Source organism: Pelmatolapia mariae, linkage group LG23, assembly GCF_036321145.2.
Source record: "Pelmatolapia mariae isolate MD_Pm_ZW linkage group LG23, Pm_UMD_F_2, whole genome shotgun sequence".
Classification (NCBI taxonomy): domain Eukaryota; kingdom Metazoa; phylum Chordata; class Actinopteri; order Cichliformes; family Cichlidae; genus Pelmatolapia; species Pelmatolapia mariae.
This window is the reverse complement of record NC_086246.1, coordinates 21,261,307-21,285,071: the sequence shown is the minus strand read 5'-3', so window position 1 is coordinate 21,285,071 and position 23,765 is coordinate 21,261,307. Positions and strand designations below refer to the sequence as shown.

Below are 23,765 nucleotides of genomic sequence, written 5' to 3'. Positions count from 1 at the left end.
TTTATACAACTCTCTGCATTTAATTACTAGTTAAATGCAGAGAGTCTTGTCTTCATCCGCTCATCCTCAACCAGTCCCGACTATTGGTTGCTCCTCCCTGTGCCCAGTTCTGCTGGAGGTTTCTTCCTGTTAAAAGGGAGTTTTTCCCTTCCACTGTTGCCAAAGAACCTGCTCATAGGGGGTCATATTATTGTTGAAGTTTTCTCTGTTTTCTTTGTATTATTGTAGGGTCTTTACCTTACAATATACAGCACCTTGAGGCAAATGTTGTTGGAAAGTGGCACAATATGAATAAAATTGAATTGAAAGCTCCTGAGACCTGCTGGTGACACGAGGCTGCATCTCTGATCCAGGAAAGTAAGAAGCTTTGATTGGCTCCTGTAATGTTCAATGACTTCAAAAATGACAAGTAAATTTTAAACTACTGGCTCTTAAAAAGTTCTGTCTTCTCAAACTGAAAACATGTTTAAATGTTCCTGTTGCAGATCTCCAAATACATTAAAATGCAGCAGTACTACTTTATAAACACGCTTTGTAGACAGATATGCAAACTGAATTATTTTCGGTGTAAATGCCTTCAGCCTTCAGAGCTGCACTTGTAGTGGTCGTGGGTCATAGCTGAAAGCGGCCAGCAGGGGCGCCAGTCGCCTCATTCCTCCTCTCCCCTGCTGGTAAAGAAAGCAGTGAGGAGCAGAACACGCGCAGTACGGGCATGCGCACACTGTTGTTGTGGCTGCAGCTGTCGGTTTGTGTCTGACAGCGTGAGAAATGGTGAGGATACGTAAAATAAACGTAAATAAATCCGTTGTTATGACTGGCAAACATCCGAGTGGACTATGAGGAGTAACTTCGGTGCACATATGTGTTGGATCTCGTTAAGCTCTCCCCTCCGTCGTCATGGGCTACATGGTTAATGGCTGCAGGTGCTTTACTTTGACTTTGTGCCTTTACTAATGATTCCAGGTGAGGCTCTCAGATGGAGGCGGCTGTGTGTGAGGAGGTGCGGGGAGGTCGTGAGGATGATGAGGAGGCAGGGGCCGATGAAGCCATGCTGTGGTCCGTCCAGGAGGCTCTGGAGATGCAGACCCTGCAGATCGGAGCGTCCGCCTGCGGGGCCACGGCTGTGGTGGACGTGCTGAAGGCGCTCGGAGTAGACGTGACCCCGGAGGAAGCTGACCGCTGCGTCCAAACGCGTCTGCGGAGGAACGAGTCACCGTTGCCGGACTACCTGCTGTCCCGCAGTGAAGCTGGTGAGAACACTAAACATGGCTAAAGAGAGGGAGAGGGGTGTGCTTGTTTTACGCAAAAAGTGCAGAGAATGCCGTGTGCACTATCGTATCCTCTGTTGTTGCTGATCATTGAGCTATGTTTAAGTATTAAGTCTAAATCGGGGGGGGTCATACATAAGGCCTGGGGGCCAGAATCGATTCGCAGAGACTCCAGTCTGACCCATTGGGTGGCTTTGGAAAATATGAAATGTATTATAAGCTTTTCTTTGTGATAAAGACCGACCCCACGGCCATTCAGATTACACCGAAATAATTTAGTAATAGATGCAGTGAAATAACAGAAAAACAACAGTTTTTCCACTGTTGACTATAGAAATCTTTTATTTTATTTTTTTGCAATGCGTCCACATGAACTAACAGAAACTACAGGAGAGTCTGGGCAATGAGCTATCAAATTTTTTTCTGTAATTTTACACATTCATTTTTTCAAAGTTTAAACCCAAACCATGGTGCTGACAGGTTTCTTTCATTTACTCCATTACTGTTTCTTTATAACGTGGAAAAACTGAGACGTACTGTTGAAATTGCATTTCTTTTTCTTATATCCAACTTTCCACTGTTTTTTTTTTTTCAGACAGAGAAGAATTGGATTAGTCCATTCTTCTCTGTCTGTGCATAATATATATTTTTATTGCCAGGTAACTTTCATTCTCATGAATTTTTGCCTACTGCAACAGTTATAGGGTGTAGGTCCTGTTTCATTGTGGGTTCCCTAAGGGGAGGGAGAGGGAAAGTAGACACACATGTTCTATAAGCACATCACACTGCTTTTTTATCTATACATGTAAAAAGCTTACATTTGAAGGTCTGCAAATGCTCCTTTGCCGTGAGGATTTGGACAGATTTTAGATGCTTCAACTTTCCATAAAAATAAAAGCAAGCTCAGCAGACTGTCGCTAACTTGATTAAGCATATACAAGCTGATGAAACAGAAAGCCAAATGACAAGTAAATGAATTATTTCAGCACAAGCAGGCGACGGTGGCTTTAGATCGATTCTTTTGGAGTTCCTGTTTAACCTTCAAGGGCTCTCCAAGTGAAAGCTGCAGGCCAGTGACAGCCCTCTGGAATACTTTATGCAGCTTGTAAGTGCAAAAGTGTGTGGAGAAAAAAAAGGCATTTGTATGCACTTAATCCAGCAGTAGATATTGCTATGCTCTAACACTGCAAAAAAAAGTTTGAAAGTGAGCGTCTTTTCTAGCCAGTGTAACAGACTAAACCTTCCCGGCGACAAGTTAGCATGGCTTTCAGACCCCTAAATAATGATTAAAATTACTAAGTTACAAGTTCAGCAAAACTAGGAATCCCTCTTTCCATACTGGAAATGTTTGTGTAAACCCTAATGAGTCTTGAGTCATCCTTAATAAGAACGTAGCAACAAGTAGTTGATGCAAAACACGAGGGTCTATTTTCTTATTGTGCTTTATTAAGTTCTTCCAAGATAAGAAAAATTTTTTTCTTTGCTATGCCTTACTAAACAAATCTCAGTCCTGACTGCTGACAAGTTGATGTAATAACAATGCACGTGGTCCTCTGAGTTCTTGCAGAAGCGACATAGACAATGAAGAAATTTGAACGAAAGCTGTCAGGTGGACAGCTCGGAGAGATGGAATTAAACTGTGATTTGTCTTGATTGCAGATCGGCTGAGCTCAGTGTTGGCCTACGTCACACGTCTCACATCCCATTGAAAAATCTCTTGTAATGCCCCTCAGTATAGTGGTGAAAACATTTGCCAAAAGGAGAAACAAACCCAGCCTGAAGAGGTCACATGCTACTGAATTCTGAGTTCCAGTCGGGGATGGTTGCATCAGGATGGGCATCTGATGTCAAATCTGTGGATCCATCCGCTGTGGCGACCCCTTGCCAAATAAGTGAGCAGCTTAAAGGCACCTATTTAAGCTGCCCCTGCAAGCCTCTTTGCAACCCAGCTCTTCCTTTCATGTTGTTTTTTTTTAACTATACCATTTCATATCTGTTTTTAGTGATGCCTGCTCTCTTCTGCATGGCGTTGGTGCTGGCAGTAGGGGGTCTTGCAGCTCTATATCCATCTCACATTCAAATGAAAGCGGTGATGAGGTACCAACACAGAGCAATGTTGCTAAATAAAAATTACCGCAGATGTTAAAAAAATGTCTTTTGGCTATACCTGTGCATACAGTACTGCTTTCTTTCCTTTTTCTGCTCCACGGGCTGCATAAAATGATCCCAAGGGCTGCTTTTGGCCATTTGCTTCAAGAACCCAGGGGACCGAGAAGGTTACACAGCTCAAACAGAATCGATCTAGACTATAAACCTCTGCCTGAACGGGCGAGCGTGGCTTCTGGTGTTAAAGCACTTTGAGTGGCCGTTAAGTCTAGAAAAGCCACATAAATGCAGTCTCTTTAGCGTTTACAATTCCCTAAAAATGTGTGTTTTTGTGCTGTTTAAAAGCTTCCCCCTAAATTGGCAGGTATTACACTGTAAGCCGTTGGCTCAAGCTCAAAATTTCTCACTCTCTCGGCAAGCTGTTCCGTGACATTTCAGGTAATGAAATGTTAATACATAAAGTGTGGTATAGGTGCATATCTTAATTTAGCTCCACAGACAGTAATATCTGGGGTGTCACAGATGCTAACAGGGACTATAACTGCCCCGCTCTGTAATGTCTTGAACCCATAAGTGCTGCTTCCTGCAAGTGTGACAGCTGGCTGCACTGCCAACCAGGCGAATTCAAAAGTACCCTCTTGAATTAGACAAAGAGTTTGATGTCTCTCGCAGGAGAGGCTGTAATTGATTTTCTCGGCTCTGCTACACAGTTTTTACACTGACATTTCAGCTTCCGAGCGGACGTGACACGTACTTTTTGTTTAACTGTTATGATTCAGATGCGATAAATGTCGGCGTCCCGTTTCATCCCGCTCTTTCAGGTGCGACTCACATCCAGCTCATCCAGGGAGCGCAGGAGGCCAGCGGAGGCAAGGTGACGGGCCGATTCTTCCACCTCCACCCTCGCAGGCGAATCAGACTGGTCCCCTGGCTCGCCCGCTGGATCCGAAAAGGCGCTGTTCCCGTGGCGACCATGAACATGCAGCTGGCTGTACCCGAGGGTGAGGAGGTTCCCGACGCCTGGCACCACCAGCTCATATTCGGGGTCACATCCAACGCTGTCTTTATGACCAATCCTTTAGATGTAGGTGAGTAAGGGAAAGGAAATAGCTGCTTATAGGGAAGAGGAATCAGCTCCTCATGCTGGTGTTGGTTATTGTGCGTTGTAGTAAGCGAGGGAGAGGTGCACCAGCGACTCTGCAGTGAATCCGTGTTGCTGGTTCGTCGAGAAGACGTGCTGCAGCGACTGACGCCCGACTGCTCCCTGTCGGGCCTCTCGGAAAGCCAGTCTGACCCACGGTGGAAGGCCCTGGATGTCGAGGGTAAAGCAGCTGCTTGTGAAGACTTTCCTTTACATTTTGCGCCCAATGTGATATTTGACACTGTTTTTCCTGTTTTCCTCAGGTCAGGTGAGGCAGATGGCCACGGAGGAGGAAGGAGAAGGAGAAGAAGAAGAAAACAATCAGCCCAAGATGACTCACATCAGGATCCCTGCAGCGTACAGCTCAGGCGTCACATTGTTTGCCATAAGAGAGTCAGAATTGGGACAAGAACTCCTCGATGCTCCTGAACTCCCTCTGTTGTGACCGCACTGCCACATGTGGATGGACTTAAAGCTTGAAGATCTATTTATACTATCAATAACACTTTGTATTGATCCAAATGTTTAAGATCAGCAGATTTAAATCAAAGCTCAAAGTGAACTCTGACTTTCTGTCCATTTTTCTGTGGCAATCTTGATTAGAAATCACATTTTAAGAGATATACGTGTTTGTATCTTTGTTTTAAAGACAACATTATTAAAAGCCCCCACCCTGCTCGCAGCCCTTATTTGCTAACTTTACACATCTCCATGTTAACTTCAGGATTGACTTTCAGAATTTATTGATCGCTTGCAAAAAGCAATAAATGGCACAGCTCCAGCATGTATTTCAGAGCTGTTATGTGCTTTTGTGAAGAAGCTTCTATCAGCAGGTTAATCTCCCGTGATTGCTTCCAAAGCCATATTAAAAGTGATGGAGTCGCTGCAGTCAGGGCGCTACAAATTGCTACAGTCGAGAAGGAAAAAACTGTCACACTTGCATGAAAAGTGGATTCTTTTGTATAACTTATTATGTTGTGTTTGTTATCGCAGCTTGATATGGCTGTGATCTTTCCTAAAGTTTGTCAGTGTTTCCTGAATCATTTTTTAGAAGCTATGATCAAAATTAAAGAATTTGTGGATAAAAAGATATTTTTTAATAAGCCTGTATTAGGTTAACATTATAGGGATGTCAATAGCATTATGTAATGGTTTGAATGTAAAGTTCAGAAGTTTGCATAAACTACCCATGAGGATGAATCTCATGGTAATTTGGGCCTTTTAAGTATTTATTTAAACTGTTCTTTTTCCAGGGTGGAATGATTGTACAGTATACATCTTTAGTAACTTGTACAAGTTTGAATTTCTTTATGATTTTCTCTAATCCACACGGGCTAACAACATGCATATACCTCTACTAATATTTGGTTAAATGTCCCTAAGCAAGTTGCGCCTCAGCCAGATGCTTCTGTTAGTCATCAACAATCTTCTGGCATAATTCTGGGCAAATATTTCACCACTCTGGCAGAATTGGTATGGAATTGAGTTCAGTTAAAGTGGTTTGCTTCTTGGCAAAGCACAGGTTTTAACCCTTGTCCACAAATTTTCAGCAGGGTTAAGGACAAGGCTTTGGGAAGACTTTCAGAAGCTTAATGGTAGTCTGCGTTATCTATTCAAAATGCACGTTTCATGTATTTGACATCATTTACCTGTTGGAACGCCCACATTTCAGCCTTCTAGCAGTTCTAGAAGGAATTGAGCATAATTAATAGATGTACAGAATTCAATTTCAGGTATTTGGCGAGTAGACTCCAATGTCCCAGCACAGCAGAACGTAACCCCATCTGTGAAAGGGATTAGAGCAGGACACCCCTGGAGTCTAGACGCTGGTGGTAGAGATAGATGGAGGCTTGAATGATGAGTGAGAAGCAGTGATGGGGGGGAGGTGGGTTGCAAATAGGCGTCTGCAAAGAATGACAGATGTGCAGTGAGATTTGAAGTAGTATTATAAGTAGTATTTGAAGTTTGTTTCTTTTGTATTTCGTTTACTGAGTTGTTTTGTGTTTTCTATGTCTTGATTTATAGGTTTATTTTGATTTAGTGGAAGGTTGCTCCACTACGCTTGTTGTGGGGGCTAGGCACGTGTGGTGGAATTCCCTCTGATGCATGTGAGCGTACACACCGGGAAATGGGTATTACGCACCATTTAAGTTGCAGTGAGGACTGCAGACAGACTACACGGGATCATTTTCCTGAACCTTGTTATTTTAAGTAATGTTTGTAAATAACGTGTCTTAATTAACGGTTCGGTATTCCCAGCCCTGCTACTTAAGAAGTTCTTTTTTTTGCAGCTCTACACTTTTAGTAGTTTTGTCCAATAAACTTTGTTTTATGAACTTGACCTGCCTCGTCTCTGCTTGATAATAACGAGCCTGTGTGCCTTTTATAACTGTTACAACGTTTGCGCCGGTGTTGTGCCAAAAAGTGAACAACACCGGTTTTCCTAATTCGCGCCGCCACACTAGATGGCGAACAAACTACAATTCCCATGATGCACTTGCCAGTTACACCCCAAGGAAGTTGTAGAATTTCTCCCAAAAGTGTCCCAGATTAGTTTGTAGAACACATAAAGGTAAGCAGCGAACACAAACGCCGATACATTTTGACTTTGTTATGCTTCGTAGCACTTTAAGCTAACTTTTCGTAGCGTTTGCTAACGTATAGTGAATATGTTGCATACGTTGCATGTTGCATTGGATCCACGTGGTGTGTTGTGTGTGTGTGATGACATACTTTGCATCCCCTCGGTCAGTCAGCGGGCTGAGAGCAGAGGCTACACATCTGACTGCTGTCCTGGTCTGGGCTCCGGCTAATTCCTGCTTCACACATACACTTAACACGCGCAGGTAAGTGTTAAAATGGCACGCGACATGCTCACTTTACCCAGTTTAACGCGGTAATGTCGCTGAATGTACTCTTAGTGGAAGAGGATGGGATTGAATGCATTGCACAGACGATCCAAAAAAGTTTATTAGAGATGCAGTGGATGTCTGTTTGCTATTCTAGAATAAATGCATGGATTTCTGTGTACATGCTGCCACCTTTTCACTGCTTTCCCAGAATAAAGCAGTGAAATTCATTCATATACATTCTGGCACATGCCAGTGCAGTAATACCAGTTTTAAATGCATCATTTTGCGCAGCATGTTGTGTAACAGTGTAAAAACAGCTTTGTCTGTGAAGGTTCTCGAGAAAAAAAAAGCTTTCTTAAAACCTTATTGGACTCGTGCATCTTAAAAGCGAGTCACATGAGCGGAGTGATTTCAGCCAAACCCGGTGATTTGGTTAATTGTTGAGCATGCGCGACCACTGTGCAACACACACGCCCTTGTGTTGTATCTTATCCCTGAAGACACTGCACTGATGCAGTGTATCTGCAAAAACTGGCCTTTACTATAGCAAACCATGCAGTTGCACAACCTCCCAGGGTTCGAGGAATGGGTTTCAGGTCAGCGCACATGGGGATGGTTTAAACTCTGACCCCAGTTTGTTTGATTTCAAGGGCCAACAAACAACTTTGTAGTCCCTTTCAGCTGTTTTATATCCGTATCCTGCTTTCTAATAGATTCCCAATAGTTTGAAGTAAAGGGGATATGTTGGAATTTTTTTTGACGTATTGGTCACTTTGTCTTAGTAACAGTACTTTGACTTTACAGGAGCAGTCTCAGGTGATAAAGGATTGTAAACTCTTTCCTTGGGGAAGAACAAACGTGTAAGCAGCAGCAGTTTAAGGCCTTCGTTTGTTCTGTTGACTGTATTAAAAAGAAGCCAGTACTGTTCATTTTCAGAGACGGCTCTCAGTGCCCCCTGACTGATGCCTCTCATCATGCATGCGATAGACGAATTAAAGGTGTTTTTACTGCTACTACAGTGTCTGCGAGCTTTGTTAATTAAATTTCCACGACAGGGATAAAAAAAAAAATGCGTTGGATGACTACTCCAAAAATGGAGGGACTGCTGAATAACTGCCCAGCCACACTGTGGCTGTTACGGTTTTATTTTTCTATGCAAATTGAGCCTGTGTTTCCACTTGTTGGTGATTTAGCCTTGCCTGGTGACCATTCTGTGTAATTGTTGACTTGTGTTTATGTTCTACTTGATTGGATCCTTGTTACTGCGGCGATACAAGATAATATGAGAGCAGCGGACTGACTGAAAAGGTCACTGCTTCCTCGCAGCTGTGCAGTTATAGGTCACCGTTTGCATGCAATTAAATTGGCGAGAGTGCTGTCAATTAAAGGTGGATGAGAAGATGAGTTTTGGTGGTGGTGTTCTTCTTTTGCCGCTCAGGTGTCATGGCAGAGCGGGTGCTGGTGGTTGGTGGCGGCGGGCGGGAGCACGCGCTGGCGTGGAAGCTGGCCCAGTCGCCACAGGTTCAGCAGGTCCTGGTAGCGCCGGGTAACGCAGGCACGGCCGGCTGTGGAAAAATCAGCAATTCGGGTAAGTGGGAAGTGTTTTAGATATTAATACTTGAGTGACGGGCAGCTTTGTGAAGATCACATGTCCCTCTGAGACACAAGCGTCCAGTTTTCGAAGGTCTTGCTGTGGCGTAAATCACTGCACCTTTTACCCATTTTCCTAACAAAATGAAAATAAATGAGGGATGACTCAAGACTTACGCACATCACATTAAACCAGAAGCTGCAAAGCATCAAACCTGTAAATCGGAGGAAATGGCTCGCCTGCTTTATGCAAAGGTAGCTGCACAGATTTCACACTAAAGCTGCGATATGACACGTTTTTGCACTTTGCCAACATTCTAAGTTTCTAATCTTACAGATGAACTACTTTGCGTTTCATGTCCTTCATCATTAGCGTTACTCATTAAGAGCTTTAATAAATATAGCACAAACTTTTACGGCACCTCTGTTTAAGGTGATGATGAGGACGCTCGCACAGATATGTGTTAATTAATGCACTGATTGAGTTAATGACATAATTAGCCTAATGGGATATGCTCGGTATGCCATGCTGATTACACCGTCAAGCAGCTGAAGACTGAATGATGTCTAAGTGCTCACACTCTGTGCAGAGGTATCGGTGAGCAACCACACCATCCTGGCTCAGTTCTGCAAGGATCACCATGTGGGGCTGGTTGTGGTCGGACCTGAAGTTCCACTGGCAGCAGGTAAATGCCGATCGTCTGTTTAAACTTGTATGATGGGTATGATTTTTATATTAAACGCACCTGTTGTTTCTCTTTCAGGTGTTGTGGATGACCTGACGGCCGCAGGAGTTCCATGTTTCGGTCCTTCAGCCAAAGCAGCTCAGTTGGAGGCCAGTAAGAGCTTTTCCAAGGCCTTCATGGAACGTCACGGCATCCCCACAGCTCGCTACGGGTCCTTCACCGACCCCCAGCAGGCCTGTGACTACATCCGCACGTCAGTACTATAGAAGGATATGTTAGGCATACACTTCCATAAAGTTACAGTTCTGGTTTTGGACTGTTGAAAACTCGGCTTGGTCCAGCTTAATTGAAGAAGTAGTTAGGATTGGAGATGGGGTTTTCTGTTTACGGTAAAAGACTGTTTATGGCTGCAAAGTTTTGTTTTTAGAGCTGTGAAAGGCATAAAAAGCGACACCGTGAAAGAAAATGGAAGTTTCCTTCCTCAGATGGCTTCATGAGTTAATGATCTAAGATGTAATGACCGCCTTTCTGATGAGCGAAGCCGCACGGAGCGATCCGGCATAAACAGATTTGTTACTTTTATCGACAAAGGGGAGGGTAAAAGGGAAAAAAATGTCTTGCGCTCACTGAGAGCCGTTTCTCTGGTCGTGTAAAGCATCTTGGGCAGAACAACAGCTGCCATATTCTGACAGCCTTCATCCATACGGATCGCAAACCCATTCCCCAACAGAAGCGCGCGCTGCAAATGTTAAATGGTGCACAAAAAAAAACATTTTATGCTCAGTATCAGCATCTGTTCAGTGTATATCTGTGCGTCTGTGGCGGCAGCGGGGGTGCAGAGAAAAGATTCCTGTTGCACATTACCCAGGTTAATTTCATCTCTTTGATTCTCCAGGGCCGACTTTCCAGCTCTGGTGGTGAAGGCCAGCGGTCTGGCTGCAGGGAAGGGAGTGATCATGGCGCGAGATCAGGACGAGGCCTGTCAGGCCGTGATGGACATTATGAAGGTGTGAGACTATTAAGCTATTAAGCAGTACTGCAGCTCTTCATTCCTGGCCTTATGTTATAGCAAGGAGGGGAAAATGGGTAGCAGTATTTGGCTAAAATTTTTAATTGAAAATAGATAAATGAGTGTTGTAAAAGCTTCCTTTTTGAATATTTAGTCACAGCTGCCCACTGAGCAGTCCTCCTAGATCAGTGATGTATGTAATGTTCTCAATGCTAATTTCCCAGCACATTTCTGGGCTACTTAAAGCTGCTGTAATCATTATTTTTATATGAATGTTGGACCAAATTGCTGTGTGTATGAAAAGGGTGGGAATTAGCTCCAACTCTGCTCTTCCTCTTAATTTTACCTTTATGTTGTGGTTTAATTGGCTGTGTTGTTATGGTGCACGCTTCAGTCTTTTTAATGTCTTCAGATGCAGATTTTACACCATTTGCAGACAATGGACCTTGTTTTATTTATTTATTTTTGAGTAGAACATGGCTCAGGTCTCAAAAGTGAGCTTATTTTTGTTTTTTAGCGATCAGCAGGGGGCGACTGTGCTGTCTGATTGTATAGACACCGGAATCAATAACATGTAAGGATTTCACAACACCCGAATTAATACGAGGAGGAGAATTAACCAATTCTCGATACCCAGTGACATCCTGGATTTAAATGTGATGTTAACATTGTATTTTGTTGATGAGACACAGATTGAAATGTTAGCATGGTTGTCGATTATCTTACGTGATGTTAGCAAAACTGTTTAATGTTAGCCGTTTCAAAACATTTGGCCTAAGGAACAAAACTGATTTGGCACCAACAATGCCAGCTGTCTCAAACAGAAAGTTGTATTTCCTGATGAAGTATAACGTTAAACGTTGCTACCGTGAGCTGAAACTTTAACTTTCTGCCACTTAAGGGGAAAAAAAGAAAATAATTTGCCAACCGTAATTTAAAATTTAGTTTTACTTCATTTAAGTTTCAGTGTAACAATTCAAAATCACAGTTTGACTTTACTAACTTGACAATTTGACAAAAATAACATGTTTTTGTCAGTTTTGAGTTATGTTGAAGTTTCAGTTGCCAAAAAACAGGGGGAGGAGAAATGTGGCAGCTTCCATGTTTTCAGGTGTTTTTCTTATTTGGAAGTGTTGGGAAGTATTTTTAAAGTCTAAAAGAGGAATGCAAAACAGAGTATGTTACTATCTTATTGAGAGTTATTTACTATTAGCATGAGGAATTTTTCAAACTATTCCTGCAATAAAACACAGAAAATGCCTCAGTACACATAAAACTGTTAGTTTGTGAAATCCCATTTTAAAGTCTGGAGTTTGGCATTGGGGTGGTGAGCATGTTTGCTATTGCTATTCTAGTTAGCATTGAGCATCAGTAGAGTGTAGCAGTGCAGACACAGATGACTGCTCGTTAATGTTAACAAAATATAGAATATTTACTCATCAAAAAAGCTGCAATTCCAGCTGGAAACTCTGGAATTCCGACCTACTCAGGAAAGCACCACTGAAGTCGGCTTCACTGAGTATTCAAACACGTTTCTTCCAGGTCAAAGTCGTCTGCTTTGATTTGCTGCTTCGTGTTTCCTGTTGTGAGCATCCAGAAGTGCTGCAGTGAAGTGAATTATAAAATGCTACTTTTTTCTTTTTCTTTCTTCAAAGTGATGGCAGAAACATGCCGCTTTGAACCCCTCATCCACTGCTACACAGCTGTCGTAATCTGTTGCCATTATTTTGTGTGCTAAACAAATCCTGCAGTGAATTATATTTCTGTAGGCAGCTCCTCATTTTTCTAGACTTTGGTGTGCCTTGTTTGTGCAAAGCTGCTTCTCCGCCCTGTATCCTCCCAAAAGAAATGGAACTGCAGAAGCCTTTAAACGCCTTTCTTCTTCCCTCTCAGACGGTTTCCCTTTAAAGCTGCACAGCAGCCTCAGGTGCCGAGTCGCCTGGTTAGTCAGTAGAATAATCGCTGGTGGAGTCTCAGAAGTTTTTTTTTTTTTTTTTTTTTTTTTTTTTTTTTCCCCGATATATTGAGCTGTTGAAGAATTTTGGGGGAGGTAATTGGATCTTCCAGTGTCAACAGTTTGCTGTGTTTACTGTGCGCTCAAGGACGGAGCCTTTGGATCTGCAGGGGAGACGGTGGTGGTGGAGGAGCTTCTGGAGGGAGAGGAAGTATCTGTGAGTGCAATAGTTTAAGTTAAAGTCTGAGCAAGCTTAAGCAAACTTAAGAATTTTTTTGTGTGTGTATGTATATGTATATATCTATATATCTATATATATATATATATATATAGATAGATAGATAGATAGATATAAATAAATTTTTTTTTTCTTCTCCCATCAAAATTGGCAAACTGCTTATCCTGCGTACTCTGGTTTTGTAGTGCCTGTGTTTCAGCGACGGCCGCTCGGTGTCACAGATGCCCCCTGCACAGGATCACAAGCGGCTGCAGGACGGTGACCTGGGCCCAAACACAGGCGGCATGGGAGCCTACTGCCCCACCCCTCAGGTAACGTTAACCGTAGTCGTGCTGGACCACCCTGTTTGTGCTCTACTTTAGCTTTTGCTGGCTCTTTAATGGTTAAGCTGCTTTCTGTCACTGTGGCACAGGTGAGTCAGGAGCTGCTGCAGCAAATCACAGAGACGGTTCTGCAGAAGACCGTGGATGGGATGCGTGAGGAGGGAACACCCTATGTGGGTGAGTACCATCTGTATTCACTGTTTGCTGCAGCAGCCTTCATTTATTTTCACTTATCATTTATGCCCTTGTCTTTCAGGCGTGCTGTACGCAGGCCTGATGCTGACAGAGCAGGGCCCGAAGGTGTTAGAGTTTAACTGCCGCTTTGGAGACCCCGAGTGTCAGGTGTGTATTTCACAGGCAGACGTCCACCTTTGCATCTCCTCTCTTTAAAACTAAGCGTTTCTCTCCACTCTTGCCGTTTTCCTCCAGGTGCTGCTGCCGCTGTTGCAGAGCGACCTGTATGAAGTGATCATGAACACCATGAATGGCAAACTGGCCTCCAACGCCCCCGTGTGGCACCGGGACAGCTCTGCAGTCACTGTGGTCATGGCCAGTGGCGGTTACCCCGGCTCCTACAAGAAAGGAGTAGAAATCACAGGTACAGGAAATCCGCGATTTCAGCAGGAGTCTTGTTTAAACTCGTCTGTGTTGAGTGAAGATGGTGGAGTGTGGCTTCACTTTTTCTGTGAGCCTCTCAGTCTGTGCATGTGCAAAACTCTAGTTCCTTTTTCCTTTATGTTAATGTTTCAGTCTGTGGTTCTGTGGATGTAATAATTCTGCAATCCAAAACAAAAAGATGCACATTTTATTGCAAAAAATGATCAAGTTATATATGTAATGCATTAATTTCTGCAAGTGCTTTACTGAAAACACTACATCTAGATTTTTGGGATATATACTGTGTGTGCGCACGTTATAGTGCTTGGAACTGTCAGTGTAACACCTCGGCTCCTCCTCAGGGTTGTCCCTGGTTCAGGACATGGGGCTGCAGATTTTCCATGCCGGTACAGCCTTGAAAGAAGGAGGCGTGGTCTCCAATGGCGGGCGGGTCTTGTCTGTCACTGCAGTGAGGTCGTCTCTGGAGCTGGCCCTGCTGGCGGCCAATCAGGGCGTGGCGGCAGTTGGCTTCCCGGGCGCGGTGTACAGGCACGACATTGGTCACCGAGCCATCGCTCACCTGAAACGGCACAGGTAGGTGTGTGTGTGTGTGTGTGTGTGTGTGTGTGTGGTTAAAAATCTTGTTGTGCTTTTGTTCATTCCTTTGCTGGATATCATGTATTTGAATAATAAACTGCGTCCTTGTTCTTCTTTCCGCATGTATTAATTTTCATCTTCAGCTAATTAAGTTTTCACGTAGCTGATCTAATTCACAGTGAGGAGTTCCCGACTGATTTTCAGCCTCTTTCATTAGCCTCACTGTGATAGCAGCTGCAGACCAACATGATATTACCGACTGTCACAGTTCAGTGAGTGCTGATCAGTTGTCTCTGACAGAGGTCTGACCTATAAGGACAGCGGTGTGGACATTGCTGCCGGAAACAGGCTGGTGGACATGATAAAACCGCTGGCCAAGGCAACTTCCCGTTCTGGTAATTTTGTTCTTATCTGCTGAAATTGAACACAAAAGGAAGAATAGCTTTGTACACATAGCTTATGCGCTTGTATCTGTGATTGAATGTCAAACACAGAACATTGGGGAGGAAATTGTTTAAATGCTATTTTGTAAACCTCATTTTATTTTCTTCTTCTGCTGATGGAAACCTTATTTCTAATTAGAAAACTCATTTTCCTGTCTTTTCAGTAATTTTAGTCATTAAATGCTGTGATTTTTATTACATCTGTTTTGTTCAGATAAAGCAGCTGTAGTCTAAACAACAAACTAGAACGAACGACTGACTTGTTTTTCTGTCTTTGCCAGGATGTAATGCAGAGCTCGGGGGCTTCGCTGGGCTCTTTGACCTGAAGGCGGCTGGATTTGTGGACCCGATCCTTGTATCTGGAACAGACGGAGTTGGGACTAAGCTCAAGGTGGGATTTCAGTGCTTTAAGGAGAATGGAGTTACTTGTAAACCTAGCGGTGTTTGGATTTTCTTTTACTTTCTTTTTTTATTTAATCATCAGATCGCCCAGGCGTGCGGGCAGCACGGCAGTCTGGGTCAGGACCTGGTGGCCATGTGTGTAAACGATGTGCTGGCCCAGGGTGCTGAGCCGCTCTTCTTCCTCGACTACTTCTCCTGTGGTAGCCTGGATGTGGACGTGGCCGCCTCGGTGGTCGGGGGCATCGCAAAGGCATGCGAAACGGCTGGCTGCGCACTGCTGGGTGAGGCTTATGAGGTAAGGTAGATCTGGTCATGATGTTACGTTGAGTTCATGTCATCTGCTTGTGCAGGTGGTGAGACGGCTGAAATGCCGGGCATCTATCCTCCGGGAGAGTACGACCTGGCCGGGTTTTGCGTCGGTGCAGTGGAACGAGGAGCCCTGCTGCCCAGACTGGGGGATATCTCTGAGGGGGACATGCTGATTGGAGTGGCCTCCTCTGGGGTTCATAGCAACGGCTTCAGTCTTGTCCGTAAAGTCCTGGAGAAGGCAAAGCTCAGCTACAGCTCCCCTGCTCCATTTGGCAAGTCAGGACAGACTGTTGGTGAGTCAAAGAGATGAAGTGTGCCTTTGCTCCACGTTACCCTTAACAGTTGAACTCAATTGTTTGTAATTTTGATTCCAGGGGAGGTTCTGCTGACTCCAACGAAGATCTACAGCCGCCTGCTCCTGCCGATCCTGCGCAGTGGTGCTGTCAAAGCCTACGCTCACATCACAGGTGGGGGACTCCTGGAGAACATCACACGGGTGCTGCCACAGGAGCTGGCTGTGGATTTAGGTGAGACGAAAGCACAAACACAAACTATAGCATAGAAACAACGACCTGAACAATGTGGAGAGGAAGAATATGAATGTATAAAAACATTTAACAGAAGTGTTTTGTATGCAGCACAGTTGCAGCACCTCCTCGTTGATTATTTACACGGTTTATGCACGGTACAGATGCCTCTCAGTGGAGCATCCCCCCGGTGTTCTCCTGGCTCCACAAGGAAGGAGGTCTGAGCGAGGAGGAGATGGCCCGCACCTTCAACTGCGGCCTGGGAGCGGTGCTGGTGGTCACCCCCGTGGACGCTCAGAGGGTCCTGAGCCAGCTTCAAGCCCACGAGGAGGCCTGGATTGTCGGTTCGCTGGCCCACAAGCAACCTGGTAAGACTGTGAAATGCTGATGCTTTAAAAACAGGCTGGCGGGACAGAAACAAAGAGATTAAAAATGAACTTTGTGTTCATGCAGGGGCCGAACCTGTGGTGGTCCGCAACCTGAAAAACAGCCTGCTCAATGCGGGACAGGCCTCCAGCAAAGAGGTGGCAGTCGAGGCAAATGGGGGTTGTCACGACAACAGCATGGTACCACGCATGAGGACAAAAGTAGGGGTTCTCATCTCTGGCACAGGTGTGTTTCTAATAATGGTGAAATGAGTTCATGCAAGTACCTTTGAAAAGTGGTTTAGGACATCTCTGTGTGTGTGTCACATAAAAGCAACAGCAGAGTTTTTAAGTCTAACATTGCCACCATCAGGCGCAATGTTTCAGTGACAAAATATCATCTAGACAAGTTATTTGCAATTTGTGAAAGTCATTTTATTTTCCAAAATATTGAAGTACAGTGTCAGGTGAGGACGTCTTCCTTCTGACTAATTGTTTTAAAAGTATGCGGCTGGAGAGAGGTCGCACATGTAGTGTGCAAAAAAAGCGAAGGAGAAGAGAAGTTGTATCCTTGTATGTCTGCACCTTCAGACTCAAGATATGAAAGATCATATTTTTTTAAACCTGTGTCTAAAAATAAATGACTATTCTGTTCTCCTAGGCACAAACCTGCAGGCCCTCATAGAGCAGGCCAAGCGTTCGTGCAGCTCAGCTGAGATTGTGGTGGTGATTTCCAACAAGCCAGGAGTTCAGGGCCTGAAAAGAGCATCGCTGGCTGGGATCCAGACCCGGGTAACAACCAGAAGTAGCTTTTCACATAATATGGGGAAAAAAATGCATTTATGATAACACCCACTTCTTTGAGTGGGGTTTTGGAGATTTAAAAAGTCTGGATTAGCTCACTGATGTGAGTTTGGAATTAAATGAATAAATAAATACACCTTAAGCAGTAGTCTGATCCATGTGTGCACACTTTCTGGGGAAAAACCTGTCTGTCTGGCTCTGAATAGGTGGTGGACCACAAACTATACGGCAGCCGCGCAGAGTTCGATGGCACCATTGATCGCGTGCTGGAAGAATTTGGGGTGGAGTTGGTGTGTCTGGCTGGGTTCATGAGGATCCTCACTGGAACCTTTGTCAAGAAATGGAATGGTAGGCTCCCTGAAGCGCATCTTTTCTTCTGTGAAATATCAGAGAGATTTAAGTTTTCTTACAGTTTCAGTGCATTTGTTGTCACAGGTAAGCTGTTGAACATCCATCCGTCTCTGCTGCCCTCGTTCAAGGGTGTGAACGCCCAGAAACAGGCTCTGCAGGCTGGTGTGAGGGTCACCGGCTGCACGGTCCACTTTGTAGCAGTAAGTAGGAGCTTGTGTTTAGTTCAGATGTGAAAACCAAGAAGCAGAGTCGTGGGAGGCAGGGAAGTTTATTTAACATTTTGTTGTGGCTTCTGCACTCGATCAGGAGGAGGTGGACGCAGGAGCCATCATCGTGCAGGAGGCGGTGCCCGTGCTGGGTAGTGACACAGAGGAGAGTCTCTCCGACAGAATCAAAGAGGCCGAGCACCGAGCCTTCCCTGCAGCTCTGGAGCTGTTGGCAAGCGGCGCTGTGAGCCTTGAGGAGGATGGACGCATCAGCTGGAAGTCTCACTCAAGTTAAAAAAATAAAATAAATAAAAAAATAAAATAAAAATGTGCCGTTTACAGCAATTCCAGTTTACTTCCGTTACACAAAACTGGTTTTAGAGAAATGGAGACACTAACACAGCAGAGTGATGAGTAGAAAAAAAGTTTACTTTTTTAAAAATCTTCAGCTGACCTTTGTATGCATCATCATGTGATGTAGGGTCACTTAAAGCTTTTGAACAAACCCAGATAAGAAATGACTGCATTAACTACATTCCACTTATACCTTGTAGATTTGCACTGGACTCACTAAATAACAGATTTAGCATGATGAGCCTTCTTGTTACAGTATCTGAATTCTTGATTATGAGGTTTTGAATGTTGTCATTGGTGACTTGACAATAAAAACTGTGGTTGAATGCAAACAATCATTGTAAGGATTTCAGTCATTTATTTTTGATAGTGGCTGTTTTTTGTCCAGAGTCCCAAATGTCCTTCCATGTAGCTAGCTTGGATTACAAATATCCTTTCACTGATCCAATTCTTTGCACAGTTTTCCCATGCTGTTTGTCCTGCCGAGATTCAACAGCTGTCCAATTGTCCATGATTTGCTCTTGTTGAATTCTGCCTCAGGGGCTAAAAGAAATGCATCCTGGACAAACATGTCCAAAGAGGTCATGTTTGTTGTTTCCTGTGGAAACGCAGGACGGACAGCCTCTCGTTTCTTGCTCTCGTAGACAAACACGACTCTCCCTTCAAGCCACTTTGGCCCAGTAGGCGGATGATCTCCTCTGGTTAAAAAAGGAAAAAAAGACCATTCAAGCTTCAATTCCTTACAATGAATAATTTGCAATAAAGTCAACCAACCTGGATCATTCTCGGCAATTGTGATGAGGTAAAACAGCCCTTTATCGGACAGCAGCTGCACCACAGCTGGCAGAAATCTGTCGGTCACCTCTCGCCCTCTCTCCCCTCCAGCCCAGGCGGCCTCGATGCCTGTGCTGCCCACCTGAAACAGATCAGAAAACCCACTGAGTAACTGTGGAGGTTAATGCACATGCCTGAACTTCATTAAGCCTGCTGAACTGTGTGAGGCACCTCTTCTGAAGGCGTAACCACGTAGGGAGGGTTAAAGAGGAGTATGTCCACTTTCCCACACAGCTGGGGGAGAAGAGAGTCAGCCTGCAGGAGGAACAACATTCAGATATGCAGGTTGTGAAAACCCCAAACCATAAGAGGAGGTGAATATTACCAGGTCTGTGATCACCGGCTGCAGGGACACCCTGTTACAGGAAGCAGTCTCTGCTGTGCATTGTGCTGCTGCAGGATTCACATCAGTGCAACTGAAACAGAAATGCATGCGTACATGACACTGGATGCTATGTTCTACATCAGGAAGTCCCATTGGCTGGACATTGCTGCTAGGCTCACATATATAAAGCCGAAGGTCCCACCACCGACGCCAGGAATGCAGACACCACTCCTGAGCCACTGCCCACCTCCAAACATACACACGGGCTGAAAACGATGAAGAGGCAGTTAAAAGACTGATAAAAATGTGTGTCTACTGGAAAAAAATACTCGATCTATGGCTAACCTCATCCGCTGTAGCCGGTCTGCATCTTTCTCCAGAGCATCAATCAGGAGGAAGGAGTCCTCCGCCGGCTCGTAAACCTCTCGGAAGTCTCCTCGTCCAGCGTGGGAATAAAGCGGCGTGGGGTAGCTCGTACTCATGCTCACTCTACAGCTCACTAACTACCCACTCCTCCATCTGCTGCCTCACACTAAGGAATCAAGGTCGGCAGAACTACTGTTTAATGTTTGAGGACAATATGCCCAAACTCGTGCTAAAAATAAAGCTAGCTCAGCCCCGGAGACTACAGCGCTAGCTAGCACGTTCTCGCTGTACTTCCTTGTATACAACAACGTCACGGTGACGTCACTCCTAACCAAAATAAACATAAAACAAAAGGTGGTTTTAATAATTTATACAACAAAAAACATTAAAACAATGTATTGTTTTGTTTTGTTTTTTACTTATTTGAAACATTTTTAGTCCCAAAACAGGATTATTTGCATTTTGGAATTATTTACAGGCATATTACATTTTTTTAATCTACTAAAATTAATCTATCTATTGACAAGCCAGTGTAATATTTTGACAGCAATACATCATTGTTTTCTTTTAGTCTGAAAAAGTTAAACAAATAAATAAATACATAAAATCAATGAATAAAATGAAAATTTCATTTTGTTAAAATGGTCACCCTTCCCTTTGTACAAAAAACAAATTCTGTAGAGAGTTATACTTTTGGTTTTTTCTTATTATCATTTTTTTGTATTTATTATTTTATTTTGAGTTTTTGGTTTCAATTCAGTTTAGTTCCAGTTAGTTTCCAGAGCTGATTTTCTTATTTCAGTTTATTTTTCTTATTATGTTTAGTTTAGTTTTTATTAGTTTCAGTGTTAGTTTTAGTCTTTATAATTATGTTACGGAGGGCATATATCAGAGACAAGGAAACAGGAAAATTAGTACAGGTATTAAAATAAAATTTTGAAAGCAGCTGACTCAATCAGCTCAGTAAATGCCTGTATTTGTATAGTGCTGTACACCACATTCAGTCATCCACCCATTGGTGTTGGCAAGCCACATTGTAGCCACAGCTGCCCTGGGGCCCACTGACAGAGGCAAGGCTGTCAGACACTGGCGCCTCTGACCACCACCAGTAGTGGGCAACAGGTGAAGTGTTTTGCCCAAGGACACAACAACCAAGACTGTCGGAGCCGGGGCTCGAACCGGCAACCTTCCTATTATAAGACGAACTGCCAACTCTTGAGCCACGATCGCCCCGGAGATAGTTATCAGTCTCAATAAACACTCATCCCAAATCAGGCAAATTGTTTTTTAGCTTTGTTTTTACCAAACTAACAAATACTAAAACTAAAGATATTTACTCAATATTTTTGTTTTATTTTAGTTACTTTTTCCAGGTTCACAAAATCATTTAGTTTGTTGCCTGAAGGCCAAAAGATCACAAGCATACAGTACTGATCTTTGGCTTCATCCGTTGCGCACAGAGATTTCTCCAAATTTTCTCAATCTTTTGATTAAATTATGGTCTGTAGGAAATGAATTATTCAAAGTCCTCACAATTTCACATATTAGAAACATTTACTGCAGCTTGACGAACCCCAACGTCTGAGAAATTCTGCCTCTCTAAAATGCTCCTTTTATACCAAATCATGTCACTGTTCAGTTGCCTATTAATCAATCTGATTAGAAAATGTTCGTCCATCTGTTTGCTCTTAGTAAAATTTACTTTTCCAACCTTTTGTTTCCCCTTCCCCTAATCTCAATGTTTTGAAGTATGTTGCTGCCACAGAATTCAAAATTTTTTTTTTCTATGTTCTATTAAGGAAATGTGAGTGTTTTTCGGAATTGGGTTTGTAATTTGTAACAGACTACAACAGTACCTTCACTTGGCCCCCAGACCCCTCCATCACCTAATCCCCCAAAACATTCAGCAAACTCATTAAACTAATACACACAAATAATAATACCTTTGAGATCAAATTATAGCTTCTCAACCATCAGCAAAACAACTGCCTTCCGTGGTTAATACCAGTGAGGTGCGTCTCATTAGCGAGCTTGCTTGTTTCATCATGACTCTGTTAGGTAGCACTCCTTTGCCACTGAGGCACTGGGCCAATCTGAGGTGTTAAAACAAATATACTGTTATGATGCAACACAACACAAAAGGACTGGTAAACATTTTTTTTGTGATCACCTGTTTAAACAGTCAGAAAGTTTGGATGGTCTGTGCAGACTTTACATGTAATACCCGCTTCTAATCATACTGTGGAGAAAAACGTGCTTAAAATCCCTCACCAACCATAATCCTGCACAGTTGGTGGGTTTTTTTTTTAGCACTGCAATAAATGTCATTGTTAGATTACAGTAAAACCTTAGCAGCTAGACTTGCCATCTGTTTACAGTGTGCCTAGTGACATTTACAACAGTTTATTTTACTGCTCTGTATCGAATACAAGCTTTCCAGTATAATACTATGACCTGTTTGGTTGCCATAATTTGTTGTTTTAGTGTTCCTGTTACACGTCTTCACTGCGCCTCCCCTCCAGCTTCATGTCTTCCTTGAAACATGACAAGGTAAAAGCACTGTCAATGTTCCCCTTCCCTATGCACCATGTATTAGCCATGTGGATATGGGATAATTCCTGTATGAAACCATTTCAAAATTATCCTGAAGGTGAATGCTAAATCCAATGTCATCCATTTCTACAGAAGTGTCAGTCATGGTGCTAACTACTGTGATAAATCTGTTGAAATCCAACTCAGTCTCTCAACATTTATTAGCCAGTATTAGATCATCAAACTTATTTTAATTTTACACAAAGATAATCCAAGTAAATAAAAAATGCAGTTTTTAAATTTAATAAGTTTCATTTATTAAGGGAAGACAGTTGTCCAAACCTCCATGGCCGTGTGTGAAAAGTAATTGTCCTCTAAACCTAAAAATTGTTTGGGCCAACCTGGGCAGCAAAAACTATAATCAAGCATTTGTGATAACTGGCAATGAGTCTTTCACATAGCTGTGGAGGAATTTTGGTCCACTCTTCTTTGCAGAATTGTTGTAACTCAGACACATTGCAGGGTTTTCCAGCATGAACTGCCTATTTAAGGTCATGCCTCAGCATCTCAATCTGAATTTAGTTTTATGTCACATGCAACGGGACTCAAACACTCCAAAAAGTGACGAGACTAAGTCTCATCAGTCTACAGAAGATTTTCCCAAAAGTCCTGGGGATCATCAAAATTTTTTTGTTTGTTTTTTGTCAGCAGTGGTTTTTTCCTTGAACTCCTTAATGGATGTCATTTTTGTCCAGTCTCTTTCTAAACTCTGACATTAAGTGAGAGGCAACTGAGGCCTGTGGTTCTGTAGATTTTGTTCTGTTTTTTTTTTTTTTTTTGTGGCCTCAGGGATAAGTCGTTTATTGGAGTAATTTTCGTGGGCCAGTCACTCCTGGGAAGCTTCACCACTGTTCCAAGTTTTCTACATTTCTGTATAATTACTCTCACTGTAGTTCACCAGAGTCCCAAAGCTTTAGAAATGGCTTTGTAAACATTTCCAGAATTATAGATGTCAATGACTTAGTTTCTCAGCTGTATATTTAGATTGTGCATGGTGTGTTGCTTTTTGAGATCTGTTAGCCTAATTCACTTTGTCATACAGGCTCTATTTAAGTGATTTCTTGATTGAGCAAGTTTGGCAGTTACCAGGCCTGAGTGTGACTAGTGAAATTGAAAAAAGGTGATCAGTAATAATTAGGGCTGTCAACGTTAATGCGTTAACGTGTCATCACGATTAACATGATTAAAAAATTTTTTAATGCATTTAATCCATCTGGAGCGCAGAATGGACAAACTTTGGACAAACTGCCCAAAATGCGTTGAAAGAGACATTTCAGGGATTTTGAGTTCCAGATACGTTAATTGCATTAAAAAATGTAATTGCATTAATAGTGATGACTGATTAATCCACGTTAACGCATTAACGTTGACAGCCCTAGTTATAATCATTTGTGTGTATTTAGTAGCTGCCAAAATTGCTGAACTTGTATTAATTCTGGATTATCTTATTTTAATATAAAAATTATTTTAATATAAATAATATAAATTTGTATGATGATCTGAAACTTCTAAGTCTGACAAATACA

At 43.1% G+C, this 23,765-nt stretch overlaps 3 protein-coding genes across 6 annotated transcripts; 2 read left to right on the top strand and 1 right to left on the bottom strand.

Annotated features, from left to right (window-relative positions):
* Positions 1–676: 676 nt before the first annotated feature.
* On the top strand, positions 677–6,811 carry LOC134621075 (uncharacterized). 2 transcript variants are annotated; one of them, XM_063467501.1, is made up of 5 exons: positions 677–771; positions 964–1,250; positions 4,196–4,462; positions 4,544–4,696; positions 4,779–6,811. In XM_063467501.1, exons 2-5 carry the CDS (start codon positions 977–979, stop codon positions 4,958–4,960), a joined length of 876 nt encoding a protein of 291 aa, XP_063323571.1. In that variant the 5' UTR covers positions 677–771; positions 964–976; the 3' UTR covers positions 4,961–6,811. The 2 variants fall into 2 exon arrangements, with proteins under 2 accessions (XP_063323571.1, XP_063323570.1); XM_063467500.1 differs by lacking the exon at positions 677–771 and having other exon boundaries at positions 781–1,250.
* A 208-nt stretch (positions 6,812–7,019) lies between these two features.
* On the top strand, positions 7,020–18,074 carry gart (phosphoribosylglycinamide formyltransferase). Of its 3 annotated transcripts, none has more exons than XM_063466637.1 (23): positions 7,020–7,087; positions 7,268–7,361; positions 8,806–8,955; positions 9,548–9,643; positions 9,722–9,896; positions 10,539–10,650; positions 12,755–12,823; positions 13,030–13,155; positions 13,257–13,344; positions 13,424–13,509; positions 13,597–13,765; positions 14,127–14,358; positions 14,662–14,756; positions 15,086–15,195; positions 15,289–15,487; positions 15,557–15,808; positions 15,890–16,042; positions 16,207–16,410; positions 16,496–16,654; positions 17,069–17,199; positions 17,418–17,559; positions 17,647–17,762; positions 17,869–18,074. In XM_063466637.1, exons 3-23 carry the CDS (start codon positions 8,811–8,813, stop codon positions 18,061–18,063), a joined length of 3,054 nt encoding a protein of 1,017 aa, XP_063322707.1. In that variant the 5' UTR covers positions 7,020–7,087; positions 7,268–7,361; positions 8,806–8,810; the 3' UTR covers positions 18,064–18,074. The 3 variants fall into 3 exon arrangements, with proteins under 3 accessions (XP_063322707.1, XP_063322709.1, XP_063322708.1); XM_063466638.1 differs by having other exon boundaries at positions 7,069–7,087; positions 7,272–7,361; XM_063466639.1 differs by lacking the exons at positions 14,662–14,756; positions 15,086–15,195; positions 15,289–15,487; ... (6 more) ...; positions 17,647–17,762; positions 17,869–18,074 and having other exon boundaries at positions 14,127–14,362.
* Positions 18,075–18,703: 629 nt separating this feature from the next.
* n6amt1 (N-6 adenine-specific DNA methyltransferase 1) lies at positions 18,704–19,929 on the bottom strand. Its single transcript, XM_063466641.1, has 6 exons — positions 19,627–19,929; positions 19,461–19,547; positions 19,282–19,372; positions 19,128–19,211; positions 18,897–19,038; positions 18,704–18,820 (listed from the first exon to the last, which is right to left on the bottom strand). Exons 1-6 carry the CDS (start codon positions 19,761–19,763, stop codon positions 18,705–18,707), a joined length of 657 nt encoding a protein of 218 aa, XP_063322711.1. The 5' UTR covers positions 19,764–19,929; the 3' UTR covers position 18,704.
* Positions 19,930–23,765: the final 3,836 nt, after the last annotated feature.

Excerpts from the sequence above, each read along its gene's own strand:
- LOC134621075 (XM_063467501.1), top strand. The coding sequence starts at position 977 with ATGGAGGCGGCTGTGTGTGAGGAGGTGCGGGGAGGTCGTGAGGATGAT. Across the intron at positions 1,251-4,195 it reads GCTGTCCCGCAGTGAAGCTG|GTGCGACTCACATCCAGCTC; the intron begins GTGAGAACACTA and ends CCGCTCTTTCAG. Across the intron at positions 4,463-4,543 it reads GACCAATCCTTTAGATGTAG|TAAGCGAGGGAGAGGTGCAC; the intron begins GTGAGTAAGGGA and ends TGTGCGTTGTAG.
- gart (XM_063466637.1), top strand. The coding sequence starts at position 8,811 with ATGGCAGAGCGGGTGCTGGTGGTTGGTGGCGGCGGGCGGGAGCACGCG. Across the intron at positions 13,766-14,126 it reads GAAAGGAGTAGAAATCACAG|GGTTGTCCCTGGTTCAGGAC; the intron begins GTACAGGAAATC and ends GCTCCTCCTCAG. Across the intron at positions 17,763-17,868 it reads GCACGGTCCACTTTGTAGCA|GAGGAGGTGGACGCAGGAGC; the intron begins GTAAGTAGGAGC and ends GCACTCGATCAG.
- n6amt1 (XM_063466641.1), bottom strand. The coding sequence starts at position 19,763 with ATGAGTACGAGCTACCCCACGCCGCTTTATTCCCACGCTGGACGAGGA. Across the intron at positions 19,373-19,460 it reads GGACCTTCGGCTTTATATAT|TTGCACTGATGTGAATCCTG; the intron begins GTGAGCCTAGCA and ends TTTCTGTTTCAG. Across the intron at positions 19,039-19,127 it reads TGGTTACGCCTTCAGAAGAG|GTGGGCAGCACAGGCATCGA; the intron begins GTGCCTCACACA and ends GATCTGTTTCAG.